The sequence below is a fragment of the Nematolebias whitei genome, chromosome 7 (genome assembly GCF_014905685.2).
Source record: "Nematolebias whitei isolate Nwh7 chromosome 7, NemWhi1, whole genome shotgun sequence".
NCBI lineage: Eukaryota > Metazoa > Chordata > Actinopteri > Cyprinodontiformes > Rivulidae > Nematolebias > Nematolebias whitei.
Window position 1 is genome coordinate 47,903,557 of NC_056504.1, and position 14,856 is coordinate 47,918,412.

At 41.8% G+C, this 14,856-nt stretch overlaps 3 protein-coding genes across 4 annotated transcripts in view; 1 reads left to right on the forward strand and 2 right to left on the reverse strand.

The window, feature by feature from the left end:
* LOC119412005 (filamin-B) overlaps positions 1-3,341 on the reverse strand; it is a gene marked incomplete in the record, with an annotated part of 80,202 nt that extends 76,861 nt beyond the window's left edge. Inside the window, 1 exon segment of the mRNA XM_037678979.1 lies at positions 2,923-3,341. Coding sequence (XP_037534907.1) covers positions 2,923-3,214 — 292 coding nt within the window.
* The window catches only part of LOC119412013 (gastrula zinc finger protein XlCGF57.1-like), a 520,281-nt gene that overhangs the window by 120,651 nt on the left and 384,774 nt on the right, over positions 1-14,856 (forward strand). The window lies entirely within an intron of this gene.
* slmapa (sarcolemma associated protein a) overlaps positions 8,623-14,856 on the reverse strand; it is a 60,195-nt gene continuing 53,961 nt past the window's right edge. For both annotated transcript variants that reach the window (XM_037678982.1, XM_037678981.1), the window contains 3 exons: positions 13,837-14,008; positions 13,487-13,621; positions 8,623-9,297 (listed from right to left, as the gene is read on the reverse strand). In XM_037678982.1, the coding sequence (XP_037534910.1) occupies positions 9,202-9,297; positions 13,487-13,621; positions 13,837-14,008 (403 nt within the window). In that variant the 3' untranslated portion in view covers positions 8,623-9,201. The remainder of the gene's footprint in view (positions 9,298-13,486; positions 13,622-13,836; positions 14,009-14,856) is intronic.

Consider the following 14,856-nt stretch of genomic DNA (forward strand, 5'->3'; position numbering starts at 1 on the left):
AAACAGCTAGCTTAAAGCAGCCAAACAGCTAGCTTAAAGCAGCCAAAGAGCTAACAAAATACAGAAAAAATAGCTTAAAGCAGCAGAATAGCAACTAAAAGCAGCAAATGCTTGCAAAAAAGGAGCTACAACAGCTAAAAGCTAGCTCTAAAAAGTGCCTCTGACCCAGTCCGTCGACGGATAAGCGGAGCCGACTCCTTCGGTCGGTTCTGGAGGAAACTAAACGGGACGAAGCAGAACGCAGCCTGGTGGAGGTCAAACCATTACGTCTGTTCAGAGTTCTGCAGGACGAGACGAACAGACCTGACCCACAGAGCCGCAAAGATCAGAGACGTTTGTCCAGAACATCAGGAGTGGAGACGCAAGAACAAAAAGACGTGCGCAGAAAAGTTGCACGAACCAACCAGACACTGGGAGCTCCTTCAAAATAAGAGTCGATTAAATGTTTTTTGTTTTTTAGACAAAACCTGACTCAAAGTGTTTCCTTCAGGGCACAGAGGGCACAAGTCTGACACGTTTCACCAACGAAGCTCCACCTTCAGCGCAGTGGAGAAAACAGAAGAAGTCCAAAAACTGACAGGAAGTCCATGGTGGATCGTTCTCTCCTGACAGACGAGCGTCGACGTGCGGCGCTGAAACCGAGCGCCAGCAGAACTGGACAGAAAACCTGCACGCAGATTCTCCAAGTCATCATGAAAAGCAGCACGTCAACTCCTCGTGAACGATCCGTTCGAACGAGGACAGGGTCCAGGCAGGACAGGCGCGTCCTCGCTGTTGGAAGCTGCGGCTCGTTAAAACGAGCCAAACTCCATTTAGAAATCTGTTAATTTAAAGGCCGCTTCAAAACACAAGAAGAAGTAGACGTTTGTTTATATTTTGCTTCTAAAAGGAGTCGGAACCATTTCCACGTGACCTGAAACCAACTCTTTCATGGGTTCATCGAGATATTTCAAAATATTTCTGTGAACATTTATTTTTGTTGGTCTAAACTTTTAGTCCCAAACAGCCAAACACTTGAAATCTTTCATCCGAGCGTCCACAAACTGGACAAGAAAGAGGAACGGATAAACATCTGTTGAGAAACAAAGTTAGAGCCGTTTATGTCCAATATTAGTAAAAACATTAAATGCTACGCCGTCATGCTACATGTAGCCCTCAAAGTACATGCTGGGGATCAGTCTCAGCTACTACCACATTAAATTAGAGCTCAGTATTAGGGGTCGACTAGTCGATTGTAGGACATCTCGTGACTTTTTAACTTTCACGTCGACTCGTCAGTGATTGTGTCACGTGTCATGTGATCAGCTGGGCCGCCGGCTACAAACAGATGGAAGATTTAAAAAAAAACGTTCAATAGAAAAACTGGACTATTGTATTGAACGTTGTTTTTAGTTTATCGTGTCCTGGAAGACTGAACATCTTCACCAGCGAGCAGATGGACGGTGAGGAGCAGGACGTCTCCCCAAACAGGTAGAAATTCATCAACAGTGTGGAAGTATTTCACTGACGACGTTTTTAAATTTATTTTATTTAATTCACGGTGGGATCTCCGCCTGCCTCCTGTTTTTAGTTATATTTTATTTAATCCACTAAATAAAATAAAAAACCCCGGTGGAGAATCCACCACCGCCGCAATGGTTCCTTTTATTTAGTGGATTAAATAAAATAAAACTAACTTTTTGAAGCTTAATAATAGTTTTGGTTTTCCTGTGACTCATTTGCAGTATGATAAATGGTAGGAGCATAAATATACACGCAATGCTTTGTTCTTTTTCTTGTAAATAATAAGACTTTTATTTTAGTTTCTATGACATCATCGACTATTATCATGTTAATTTTGACTTTTAAAAATATGTAGTCGTTCAAGCCCCAGTATCTATAAAACCAGCCTCTGATCTGTTGTTAGCTTGACTGGATTTGGTAGCCATCTTGAATTAGGTTGATGTCGACAATTACTTCCTGAATTAATTAAAATTAATTAAATCTACTCCAGTAGGTAATGAGATATTTTGCTAATAGACAAGACTAAAATATTAGTGTCAATTCTTCACGTTTGAGTTTCTTAATCGTGTGAACCCTTAATCACAGTTCAACAGCTAAAAATAAATTTTATAGATTCAACAAAAAATGGGAACCCGCTGTGTTTTTGCAACAGGTTGGAAGAATAAAACTGTCGAATGATTTAAAGATTAAAGACTTGAACTTTAAAAAATAAAAAAAACATGCTGGATTCAGTAAAAAGGAACAAATGCTTCTAAAGACAAGTGTCTTTAATAAAATGAGAAAACCTGCTCATCAAATTAAAAAGTTGTAATCTATAAACTTCAGACCGCCTGTTTACTAAAACATCAACATATCTGATGCACGCACTTTCACTCTCGTTTGCAAAATAAGCAGATTAAACAGGTTTGTTTACGTCAAGTGCATACCTGCATTTCAGAATTACAAAACAACATACCTGGAACACTACTGAAGTAAACTCTTCTAAAACTGTACCATCTAAAATAGTTCGGAGAAAACTTTTTTTATTATTATTTTAAATTCATATTTTGCCTTTAAGTCCACTTCAAAAGGTTTTACTCTGGCGTGGTTTAAAACTTTTGCACAGTACTGTGTTAAACATGTGAGCAACTTTCACCAGATGGCTGGGTTTGTGAAAATATGTTAAAAATAATAAAATAATAATAATAAAAAAAGGGGAAAATTCGCGCACAACCGCTTTAACCAAACTCCAAAGGAAAACTGTGGATTTTAAACGCATCCAGTCGTCGCGGCTCACTCGGAGGTCGTTCCTGTAAATTTTTAACTTTATTTAAATATTTTATTCTTGTTTTTCAATTCGGCGTCGGTCCAATCAGCACCCCGGTCAGAACTGGCCTAAGAAAGTGGGTTGATGCTGGTCCGGACCGCGCTCTGACTCACCTATGGAGACCAGCTTGATGTTCTCCCGGTCCAGGAACTCCAGCGCCACCGACACGTTCTCCAGCTTCATCTGCCTGAAGTTGGGCCTGTTGTGGTACTTTCTGAACATCTTCTTCTGGCTCAGGACCTCCAGCAGGGCGATGAGGCGCAGGCCGTCGCCCAGGTCCAGCTGCAGGTCCACGATCCGCTTGTTGACGCACTTCAGGTGCTCGTTGATCCAGCGCGTGAACGTGTTCTGCTGGATCTTCTTCCACGGAGCGTCCTCCGCCAGATCCTTCTCTGTGACCGGCATCTTGTCCAGCTCGGCCCGGTGGGTCTTCGGTACCGCTTCTTGTTCGGTGAGGCTCGAACGGGACGAAGGTTGTGCCGCTGACGGAGCGTCGTCTTCCCGCGGAGTTCCTCGGAGCTGGCGGCAGCTTGGATTGAACTTTTCCTCAAACTCACGAGGCTAAAAACGCTGCTGATGCGTTCAGGGACTGCTCGGACTTTTCTTCTCTTGACGAACCGAACGAACGTCACAGCAAAGTTTTACCGCCCCCAACCGATGTTTATAGAGTTTTACGGACTTTCAGTTAATTTTTTGTTGTTTTTACATTTAGATAATAGTGAACCGGTTGCTCGTTCCTGCCAACAAAAACTCGGGAATTTTCAAAAACTGAAACGAACAAAAGAAAGCCCGAAAATCGTTTTTACGCAAACACATCAGCGACAAGGCTCAAATTACATGCGAGTTCAACTAAATGAAAACATTTAATTAAAGGATATTTGTATAATTTGGGACTTTTTTGCACATTTTTTTTACGTCTCGTACCAGGTTTATTTATCAAACACCATAAAACATTTCTGAAAGTCTTAAAACATGTTAAAACAATAAAAGTAAAAAAAATATTTCTCCCTGCACAAGTTTTAAAACACTTTTTAAGTTATTTGTACCAAAATAAAAAAAAAATGCATCTATTTAAAGATGTGTGACATCAAACTTGTATTTGTTTTAGAAAACGACCTAAATCACCTTGTATAAGCAAAATTCAATTACTTTTTTTTTCCCATTTATTTATTGTTAATAGGACAAAAAGCTGCACAGGGCAAAATGAATGTACACAAAATAATATTTTTGACTCGTGCTGGCAAAATGATTCTAAATAAATGCAGGCTGCAGTGTGAAATAAATGAAAATATTGATTTATGATTTGTCAAAATGAGTCCATTAAGACGCCATCCAGCCTCACCTGCAAATCTTCTTAATCTGCCTTTAAATCAAAGTCTTCTAACAGGTATGTCTTACAAGTTCCTTTGAAACAGACCGTTTTGACACCGTAAATCCCTTCGTATAAAGTCTGAGGTCAATGTGAAGCTTGAGCAGAGGCCACATTTGTTTACAGAGAAGAAATAAAATACTTTTACATCAAAATAAACTGAACGCTGTAAAATCTTTATCACCATGAGCTCCACAAGGACGACCCGAACTCAGCATATATCTGCTGCATCAGTCAGTCTGATCAATAAAGTCTAATCTGATCAGCATCACTCCTGACGAGACCAGGGGAGGTCAAAGGTCAACTGTACTGACTGGAACAAAAGTGATTTTTCAGATCACAAAGGTTTAAAGAAAGAAAAACATTAAGACAAAAAACATGAAGAAAGAGAATTTTATGGATCATGAATAAAGATTTAGTGGTTTAACGTGAAAAAAAAAACTTATTTAGTGAGCAGTCAATATTTTAAATACCTGATGTAAAAAAAAAAAAAAGAGACATCCTCAAAACGAAGTAAATTATGATAAAACCTCAGTATCTGGTTGAGAATTCACTTTTTATCGCGTAGATTTAAACAGAAACAAAAACTACACTTTCTTGTTAATTTTCTTTACAAACTGAATCAAGTTGATCTCAGATTATATATTTTTTATTTTTACAGTATTTCTGATCCAAATCTATCCAGATTTTTTTCCCCCTCAGCTTCACCGACTGAATAAATCTCGTCAGCTCTCGTTTTAAATCCTTCGACGTGTTTCGACCGTCTCGTAGAGATGAGATCATCCCGAGGCCCGATGATTGATGGGAGTTTGTCGTGCCGAGACGTTCAGCTCATGTCAAGGGACAGACACACCCCAACGGGTCTGGACCTGCGTTTGAAGATGACATCATCCCTCAGTCATCACTTCTGTGCATGATGACCTCATGTGCACCCAGTGATTCACGTTGTTTCCATAAAACACGTTTCTGTGGTAAAACGATGATTTGAAGAGTAGATGAAAATACCAGAACAGCTTCTGTGCTTCGTGGTCACACAGAGGTCGTGGGTCTTCTTCAGGCCCAGCTGATCACAGTTCAGCAGATTTCTCTGCTGTTTTGCACCTTTTTTATTCTTCTCACAGGTTCTTCAGAGGCTGATCCGGTCCAGCTTCAGGAGGTACGCTGGTCCACCATCGTTCACTCAGGTGTCCACAGGGTTCTCAAAGTGTTCTCAGGGTTCTTTTCGTTTGAGGTCGTTTCCATCCTGGTCCGTCTACGTTTCTAAACCCTCACCTGTGGTCGTGAGGTTTGGACCAGGACTGAAAGAACCAGATCCTGGATCCAAGCGGCTGAAATCAACTTCCTTCACCGGGCTCAGCCTTAAAGAGGGCGAGGAGCTCTGTCGAAGCTCGGAGTCGAGCCGCTGCTCCTCCACAGAGAAAGGAGTCAGCTGAGGCAGTGCACACCTCCGATTGGAGGGTTCAAGTCCCACTGCTCAACGGCTCCGGTGCAGAACTCTCTGGAGGGATTATATGTCCTCTGTGGTCCCCCAGGAGGAGCTGGAGTCTCTGCAAGGAAGGTCTGCCTGGGTTCCTGTAGCCTCCTCAACCCGACCACAGATAAGATGATGGAGACGGAAAAGACCGGATTAATGTGAGCGTTTTAGATTTACCGTTTGTTTTTTGGCAGAAGCTGCAGAATAAAAACAAAACGAGAACTTTCAGTGAATCGATGAAATAACTTGTGATAAAAAAAAATTTCATAAAGCAGCTTCAGAAAAACTGGCTCAATCATTTTTTTAATAAATCTAATTTATTAGAGGTTTTAGTTCTACATTTACAAACTTTGAACAAAGTTCAGACAGGTCCTCTGGACGGTTCTTTGCCGAGACGTTTCATCCTTCATCCAAAGGACTTCATCAGCCCGAGGAGCCACCTACAGAGTCCCACAAGCAGCGCGCTCACATAGTGGAAAAAAAAAAAAACAAGACTAATAGGAGTGTAGTACTTGTGGGACTCTAGTGGCTCCTCGGGCTGATGAAGTCCTTTGGATGAAGCGTCTCAGCAAAAAACCATCCAGAGGACCTGACTGAACTTTGATATATCCTCGGAATATTTTTAAATACGAGCTCACCGACAGAGAATTATATTTATTAAATCCCTCTCGTTATACAAATAAACTGAATTGTTCCTCTTCACATTCCTGCTTCCTCTTAATTAAACGTGGAACTACAAATGTAAATTTCACGATTAAATATTTCACAAGTGTTACAAATATCAGTACACACTGCTGAGATCTTGATCTGCAAACATCGCAGCTTAAATCTAACCGAAGCACTTTTTAATCTGAAAAACTCACAAATGTTGTTTTCAAACCGTTTTTATGTGGAAACGTTTTCCACGTTAAGTTTGAAACTCCGAACAGAAACTTTAACTCGATACAAACAAATAAACCTTTTATCGGACGACCTGCTCTTAAACCGTCGGGCTCCTGCAGCAAATAAAAGCTGCTGATTCAAACGGAGTTCTGTGCACCGGCAGCAGAACAACCGTCCGGTCTCGGACCTCCTGAGAACCAAAGCAGCAGCTTCATCATGATCTGGGGACAGAAAGGTCGGCGATAAAAGAGTCGGGGGGCCGGGGTGGTGGGTCAGCTTGCTACAACTTTAATCCCAACGTTGCCTCCTCAATACATCAGATTCTCTCTAAACATTTTAACAAAATAAAAGTCTAGTTGCACATCATTCAAATACATTTTATTTTACAATTCTATCTTTAGTGTTTCTCTCTCTTTAAACATCAGGAATATTTGTTCGCTGTCATTTATTATTTTATTTTTCAACACGGAGACGAGACAGAGTACACAGACGATGACAGAGTCCCAACGTGTGAAGCTTCACCGCTCGACTCGCAGGGATTTAAAAACCGCCTCAGAGGCCTGACTTGCTCGAGTTCATCGCCTTTCTTATTCTTCCGACGCGAGGATGCAAAGCTCAGACTCAAAACGGGAGTGAAGGAGTAAAAAGGACCAAAAAACGTGAATGGAAGACTCAGTCTGATGAAAACATCGAGGTGAGATCGTCAGATTTAATTTTAACCGTCGAGCTTTGAGACGAAAAAGATTTGAATTTATTACAATTTTACTCAGAAGCTTCACTTCGACGTAAATCAGCCCAAAGGAAATAGTTTTGTTGCTTCTTAAGTTTAAAGTGATGTATTAAATCCAATTTCAGCACAAACTAAAACGTTAATAACGGCTCAAACTACAGATTAAATTTTTTTTTGTATAAACAATGACGTCATAGTTCAATTCGTGTGAATTAAATTTGAATCAGTCATTGAGCTTGTTCAATCTGCAGCTGTTCAGGGACAACGGCTGACGTCTTCACATGAAAGTCACATTTTTAATCTTTTAAACCCAAAATGTTTGTTATCGATTAATAATCAAGGATGAAATATATATATTTTTTAATAAATAAGCTTTTTGTTTTTAAAACTAAATTATTTGCAGTTTGTTTAGCAGCTTGAATATCGTCATTTTGAGCACGTTTGGCAAATCTGTAGTTTATCATAATGAAAACTGGTTTTCCTCCAGTTGACGAGAATCGTTTCAGCAGCTCTGAATCAATCACTCTGAACATCGACAGGCCTCTGTGTGTGTGTGTGTTCACACACCACGTGCGGTGTTGGTTGGTGACATCAGAGGCACTTACATCCCCCTTTCTGTGCCCCAAAATCTGAAGAGTAAAAAAAAAATTATTTCAACAATTTGGCTTCAAGTTTCAACCCAGAACTCCCGAAAATCAAACCGAGCGTCGTGTCCGACGTTCGGGTCAGACGTGGAAGCTCTCCAGCAGACTCGGCGCCGCCGCTCGGCTTCGTTGGGGCTCCCGCAGCGTCACGTTCGAATCGGTCCGGTTCTGAAAACTGAAACTGCTTCACAAAAACTCCACATTTACACAAAAAGGAAAAAATATTGAAGCTATTCCCAAAAAATTAAATTTTCCAAATCAAACAGGAAGTTAGACAAAAGTGCTTTAAAGATACTCACAGCAAAGACATGACCGCTCAAAAAATAAAAATTAATTGGATTTATCATCTATGGAGGGTTGATGTGTCCTCGGATTAAAACGTGACCAGTTGCCAAAAACCACGAGCGTTTGTTTACCTCCAGAATCAGCCGAAGGGACTGAAAACAGCCGACATCCACGGAAATGTTCGGGTGCTGATCGTATTTAAGCTCAGACTTGTTGAGCACAGCGTGAAGAACAATTAAACCACGACAGCTGAAGATCACCAGGTTTTCAAATAAAACCAGAGTCTGGTTTTACTGGTTCCGAGTTCAGACTCAGAAAGAAACCTCGGCGGTCTAGAAGCGTCGCGTGAACGCTGTTCGTCGTCTCTTTTCAGTTTGCAGCAGATCCTGATTTATTTTTCTGGTTTTCAGCGTCTCCGGATGTTCTCTGCTCGTCCACCATGTCGTCAGTCAGTAGCTCGAGCTTCGTGCGGCTTTTGGCAGATTCACTCTTTGTTTACATCAAGTGCGTTCCCGCGCTTCACAATCTACGGGTCAGCATCATGTTGAAACCGTTTTCTTTAAACGGCAGATTTATACATTTCAGTTTAAACTTTTCATGTTGCGTCTTGCAATGAGTACCTTTAAGACTTGTTGGGCCTCTGCCTTCATGAGCAGGTGAGTAGAACAAACGTGTCTTTTAGAGCCGAGTGTGAAAAGTGACAAATGATGAGTCGCGCGTCTCCGACGGCGCCGAGCCTGCTGGAAAGCATCGGACCGCTCCATCCGAGCGTCACGTCGCCTTTTTCTTTTTAGCCAAACACTAAACCCATAAACCGCCCCCACCACATCTCAGAGCCCAGAGAATAAAAATGACAACGAAACCCTTCCTCAGAAAACAAAAATAAACCAGGAAGTATCGAGTCCTCTGTAGAAACCACAACCTTTTATATTCCCTCTACAATTATATACAATTAGACTTTATACAAGCGAAGCGGCGACGCTCCCCTCACGGCTCGCTCGGCGGGGTTCAGGCGGAGCTGCTCTTGGAGAGGTTGGGGTAGAGGATGGCGGCCGTCACGGCGACCATCACTGCGATGACCGGCATCCAGGGGCTCCAGCCGCTCTGCCCGACAAGAAACAAAAAACAGGTTCAGTCGTCTGCGCAGCTGAAGTGGCTCAAGGTTCAAACCAGAGCGCTACAACAAACTGCTTCCTGCCTGACCCTCGTCTGTCCTGCTCCCTACAGGAGAACGAGGAGATGATGAGAAACAAAACATCCAGAAGAACGAGAGAAACATGAACCACACAATGAGATCAGCCCAAAAGATGACACACACACACATACAGGGGGCGTGAGGTGCGTCTATATCTACTTTACAAAGTTCAACATGAGAATCGAGATAAATAAAATAAAAACGTTGCCCAGTCGGATCCAGGAACCAGATGTTTCTGCTGAGGTTCACGCAGATCCGTCCTCACAATGAAAGCCGACAGGCTGAGTTTTGGTTTCATCCTTCTGGGAGAAGATCGGTCTTCTGTCCGGTCCAACTGAAGTTTCTCTGCGTTTCATAAAAATCCGTCCACACCGTCCGGGTTCTGCTCGTTCATCACGGATATGAGGAGCGGATTCGGTTCATCTTCGTGTCAAACTGTTTTCGTGAGTTCAAACACGCAACAGATGTGCTGAAAACACGAGCGAACAAATTCTTTATTCCAGATTTATTCACCTCTGGAGGATAAAATCATTAAAAATAAAAAGCTGAATGGAAGAGAGGCTCGCATGCTTCAAATAAATATGGAAACACTTCATGTAGGAAAAAAAAACATTTTTTGGGACTGCAGTAAAAAACAAAAAAACGTTCCATAAAAAAAATTCTTCAACAGAAACTGAATTAAACTTTTACACATAAACACAACAAACAAACAAACATGACGGACAGGAAGATGGAGGTTTCAAATCTCTCCAAGGAAGCACGTAAAGGGATAGTTCAGATCTTTAAAGTGGGGTTCTGTGTATGAACAATCAGTATCTTACCTGTTGCAGACGGCTCTTTGAACAATCTCAGTTTAGAGAAAAATAGTTTATTTCTGACCATTTTCATAAGCTAAGAGCTAATCAAGACAAACGTGGAACTGCCTTAAAATATCTCAAATGTCAAATATTAACAGCAGAGGCAGCTAGCTGGGGCACTTCCTGTGAGGCCTGGGGACAATTCCTGCAGGAATAACCATGTAAAATAAAACTGATAACAGTAAGTGTTTATAAAGCAGCGTTTTTGATACTGACGTTGTTTTCAGATGACAGATATTCACTTTGGTCTTAGTCGCACTCGGACTAAAGTTAGTTCATCGTTCAGGTTTGAATTAAACTATTTCTCCAAACTGAGCGTTCAGAGAGTTGTCTGCATCAGCTGCAACATTAGACGCTTCATAAATTACATGTTCATAAACTACTTGTTTCAACAAAACAAGCCTGTTTAAGGAGAAAACACAAAACCTGTTAGCAAGAAAATAAAAATAAAGAACAGTTAGGAGCTAAATGCATGCAACAAAAGAACAAACAAACCATGTAGCATCAGATGAAGACAAAAACATGCGTGAAAATAAAAAAAAGAAGCATCAAACCATAAAAGAAGATGGAGCTGATGAACGTCTGAAGCAGGTTAGTAACTCAAGATGATCAGAGATTTAAAGCGACACCAAAGTTTTCCAGTTTCCGTCTTTAATCTAAGTTTTTTTTTTAACTGTTTTTAAAATCCAGATTTGGCTCACGTTAACCTGCCTGACACTTTGAGTCAGCAGAGACGATGCTGCGTGACGCAGTTTGTCCTGCAGTAGAAACACGTCACAGTAAAGTAGTAAATGTTTTTACTTTGTCAAATATCCGTCTGTAAATAACAGCTCATGATTACACGACTGTCCGTATCGACTCTGAAATGTTTCATTTGTGTATAAACTGTTAGTGATAAACACAATGCTAAGTAAATTAGCTTTTCTATGACGTTTTTAATGTTAGTGTAGGGTTTGTGTTTCCTTGGTCTCTGGCTCCATCTTGTGTCATGTTTATGTCTGCGTCCTCCTGATCCTGTGTCTTTGGCATCTGTGATCATTCACAGGTGCCTTCTCTTAGTCTAATTGGTGTTTCAAGTATTTAAGCCTGTGTGTTCGTCTTCCCTGTGTCCTGGCATTGTCTTCTGTTGATGACCTGTTCTGCTCCCTGTGTTTACCCCTAGATTATATCTGTGTTTGCTGCCCTGTCAGACTTTTTGTTTGTTAATAAATTCTTTAAGTATTCCTGAGTTCTCGACTGCCGGCCTGCACCACTGGGTTCACTAGCCCCGTTGTGACAGTTAGGTTAGGATTTGTGCTCATTTTTGTTCAGCAGCTTATGAATAATAAGTTTTTTGTTTCTTTTATTAGACGTTAAAATGCATAAATCAGTTTATTATGGAAGCCATTTAAGTTTCAAGATGTTCAAAATAACTTATCACAGCCTCTTGATGGAATTGTGAAAGGTTTAAAGAGTTCCATCCCAGCTTTAATATAAACTAAATAAAGACAAATGGTTTTTGTCTCTACGGTAAGAAAAATAAACTTTACAACAACAAAAAAAAAGCTCTCGAACAAGAAAACCATATTTCTCACCTTATCCAGCATTATAAATAAAAGTTAATTTATAAAAAATGGCTTTACTTTTCTTTGTCAACGATCTCAAATGTGTAAAACTGAAAAAAAAAAAAAAATCAAAAGTATTTTGTTTGTTTTGTTTTGCTTAAATTAAAGACGCAGTGGTGATGAAGATGAAGCTCAGCCTAAAAAGGGCGATCAGGAGGTGAAGAAAATGTTCGGCTGGTCAACATTCAGGGTCCAGTTCCTCAATAAACAGCTAAAATACTCCCAAAGTTTTTAATCCCGACAGGATTTATGATTTTTTTTGTGGATTTTCATTAGTTCACATCGAAGGCTACATGTCAAGCTCACATCTGTACAGCTGCCGTCTCGTCTGTACGTCCAGATGTTTTCGGTTAAATAAACCAGGCGAGTAACTCTTTGTTTTTGATTGATAACTTTTCTAAACGAGGTTTTTAAAAATCAAATTGTTCAATAAATTACAACATTCAAATGTTCATTTTTGTTCGAATTCAAAGCATCCACTGCAAACGACAGTTTTTACATCCACCACGACAACAAATCTCCTGAGGTCGGATCAAACAGGAAAACAAACGTTGAGGCTGTTCGGACAATTTTTACTCGAGTCAGCTGAATTTCTTGGAACCCTGAATTTGTGCCGTGAGAACGTGGACTTCACCTCCGTCACGGTTCCTTTCAGAGAGGACAGACAGGTGGAAGCAGCAGACAGACAGGTGGAAGCAGCAGACAGACGGATGTCATGTCGGTGTGTACCTTTCTACCACAACTGGCCGAAACACCAGTACAGCAGAGCCAGGACAAGGCCCATGAATATGGCTTGGACAGGCTGCAATATGGATGGCTACAGGGGGGGGGGGGATAAGAAGAAAATAAATCAGCCAGCAAATCAACCAAAAACAAACATGGAGGATGGAGCAGCTACAGCGAGGAGGAGGAGGATAAAGGAGGAAGGTGGTTTCCTACAGGTTTAGTCTGTTTTAAATTTAATCTGCTGCCTCAAACTGTTGAGGCTGAAAGTTTCAAACGCAGCTGAAGACGAGCGCTGGTTTCGTCTACGTTTCTCCAGAGCACCCGTCACGGTTACGACACAACGTTCATCTGCGACGATACTTTCTGTCCGCCGTGAGACGTTACGTCCCGCTTCAGAAACACGAGGACTTCGCCGCGACTCTGAAAACGTCAGGTTCTGTTCGGACGATTTAAATCCTTCAATTATGAACTAAAACAAAAGAGCAGCTAAAAACAACCACGTGACTGAAGGCAAGAAAAAAGCTGAAGGCAGGAAGAGGAGGAAGAAGCTGCTCCGCCTCGGTGATTAATTCATAAAGCTAACAGTTTCTAACAGGTTATTGATCAGATTATTGATCACAAACGTTACAGAGTTAAGAAGGATCGTTTTAAAATTAAAATCTGTGGAGTTTCTGTAACGTTTCATGTGCAGAGCGAGCTGCAACAAACTGCTGGAATTACAGCTAGTTTAGTAAAAAATCGTTGATTATTGATCATGTATCTGTAAGTAGATCCGGTCATTAAGATCAAACTCTTCTCCTGTAGGTAGTGAAGGATCCAGGAGGTGTCCACAGACCAATCCAGGCATTCAGAACCTTCAGAACCGGCAGCGTACAGAAATAAAAACGTTTAGGTTTGAAGCGTGGACTCACAGAGCTGGTCTTGTCCTGCAGCTGCTTCAGGCTGCTCCTGCACTGCTCCAGCTCCTGGTGGATGTTCAGCTTCTCCTGCTCCGTCCTCTCGTAGCGCTGGTGGAGGTCCAGCAGCTGAGACTGAGTGTCTTCATACTGAGGGGGGGACAAACACAATCACTGAAGACTTCGCGTGATGCAAACGGGTCACTTCAGGGCACCAAAACAACAATCTGCACTACACCGAGGACCACTGGTACCACATCTGTGCCACATCTGTGCCACATCTGTGCATGCTTCTGATGCTCTGCAGTAAAGACGTCAGGTTGATCATCACAAACAGAAGAGCAGGGATGAGCGCCTGCGAGCACCTCTTTCTGCAGCGTATGTGTCCGGGCCTGCGCCTGGTCCAGCTGGCTCTTTAATCTGCTAGCATCCTGCAGGTGCTGGTTCTCCAGAGAACCCAGTTTGTCCTGCAGAACCTCCTCCCTCTTCTCCAGAGACTCCAGACTGCTGCTGAGGACCTGACTCTGCTCCCTGGTGCTAAACACAAAAACACCAAGTCCAGTCAAACGAAGACCCTTGGTAACATGAAGCAGCAGGAAATTAACACATTTAACTCGTCCAGGAAGTCAAAAGAATCAGATCTGATTAAAAAAACAACATGAAATACTTTGGCGTTTTGGCACACAGCTGGTTTAACATCAGCTTTAACCAAAACACAATTTATTCTCTGTGAGGAGCAGAGAGCTGCATCTAGGGCAACCCAAGGAGCAGATGGTGAGGGTTAAAGGCCTTGCTCAAGGGCTCAGAGTGGGGCAAATGAGGGTGGAGGCAGGTGTGGGTGCTTCACCTATCCCACCCACATTTTGATGTCATGGGCAGACAGGCCCACCTCCTCAAACCTCTGCGCCACCACGTCCCCATCAGTTAAATGTCACACTATGTTAGCGAAAAGCTCAAGTAGCAAAAGGCTAGCTAAATGCTAAAAGTAAAATCAAGACAAAAATAGAACCGGTAAGCTGAAACAAAGAACCGTGTTTATGAAGACATTTCAATGTACAGTAGTCCCTCAATACTTCGCGGTTCATTCATCGCGGACTTAAAATAAGACAAGACAATACACATATTGGCTGATTGATGGATGAGCCCCAAGATCGGCATGGAATATTCATTTAAAATAAATTATTTTAAAGTATTTAGCACCTGCTGCACCTTTGTGCAGCCCAAACTGCAGGATAAACTTCCTGCTGCAGCTGATCAGCTGTTCTCCGTGCAGAACGTGCGGCGTGGACAAGAGCGCTTGCAGGTGGCTGAGTGCAGCTGAAGCAGGGAGCTGAAACTATGACATTCTGTGTCCTTCAGAGCATTTAGTTTTAGAAACATTGTTT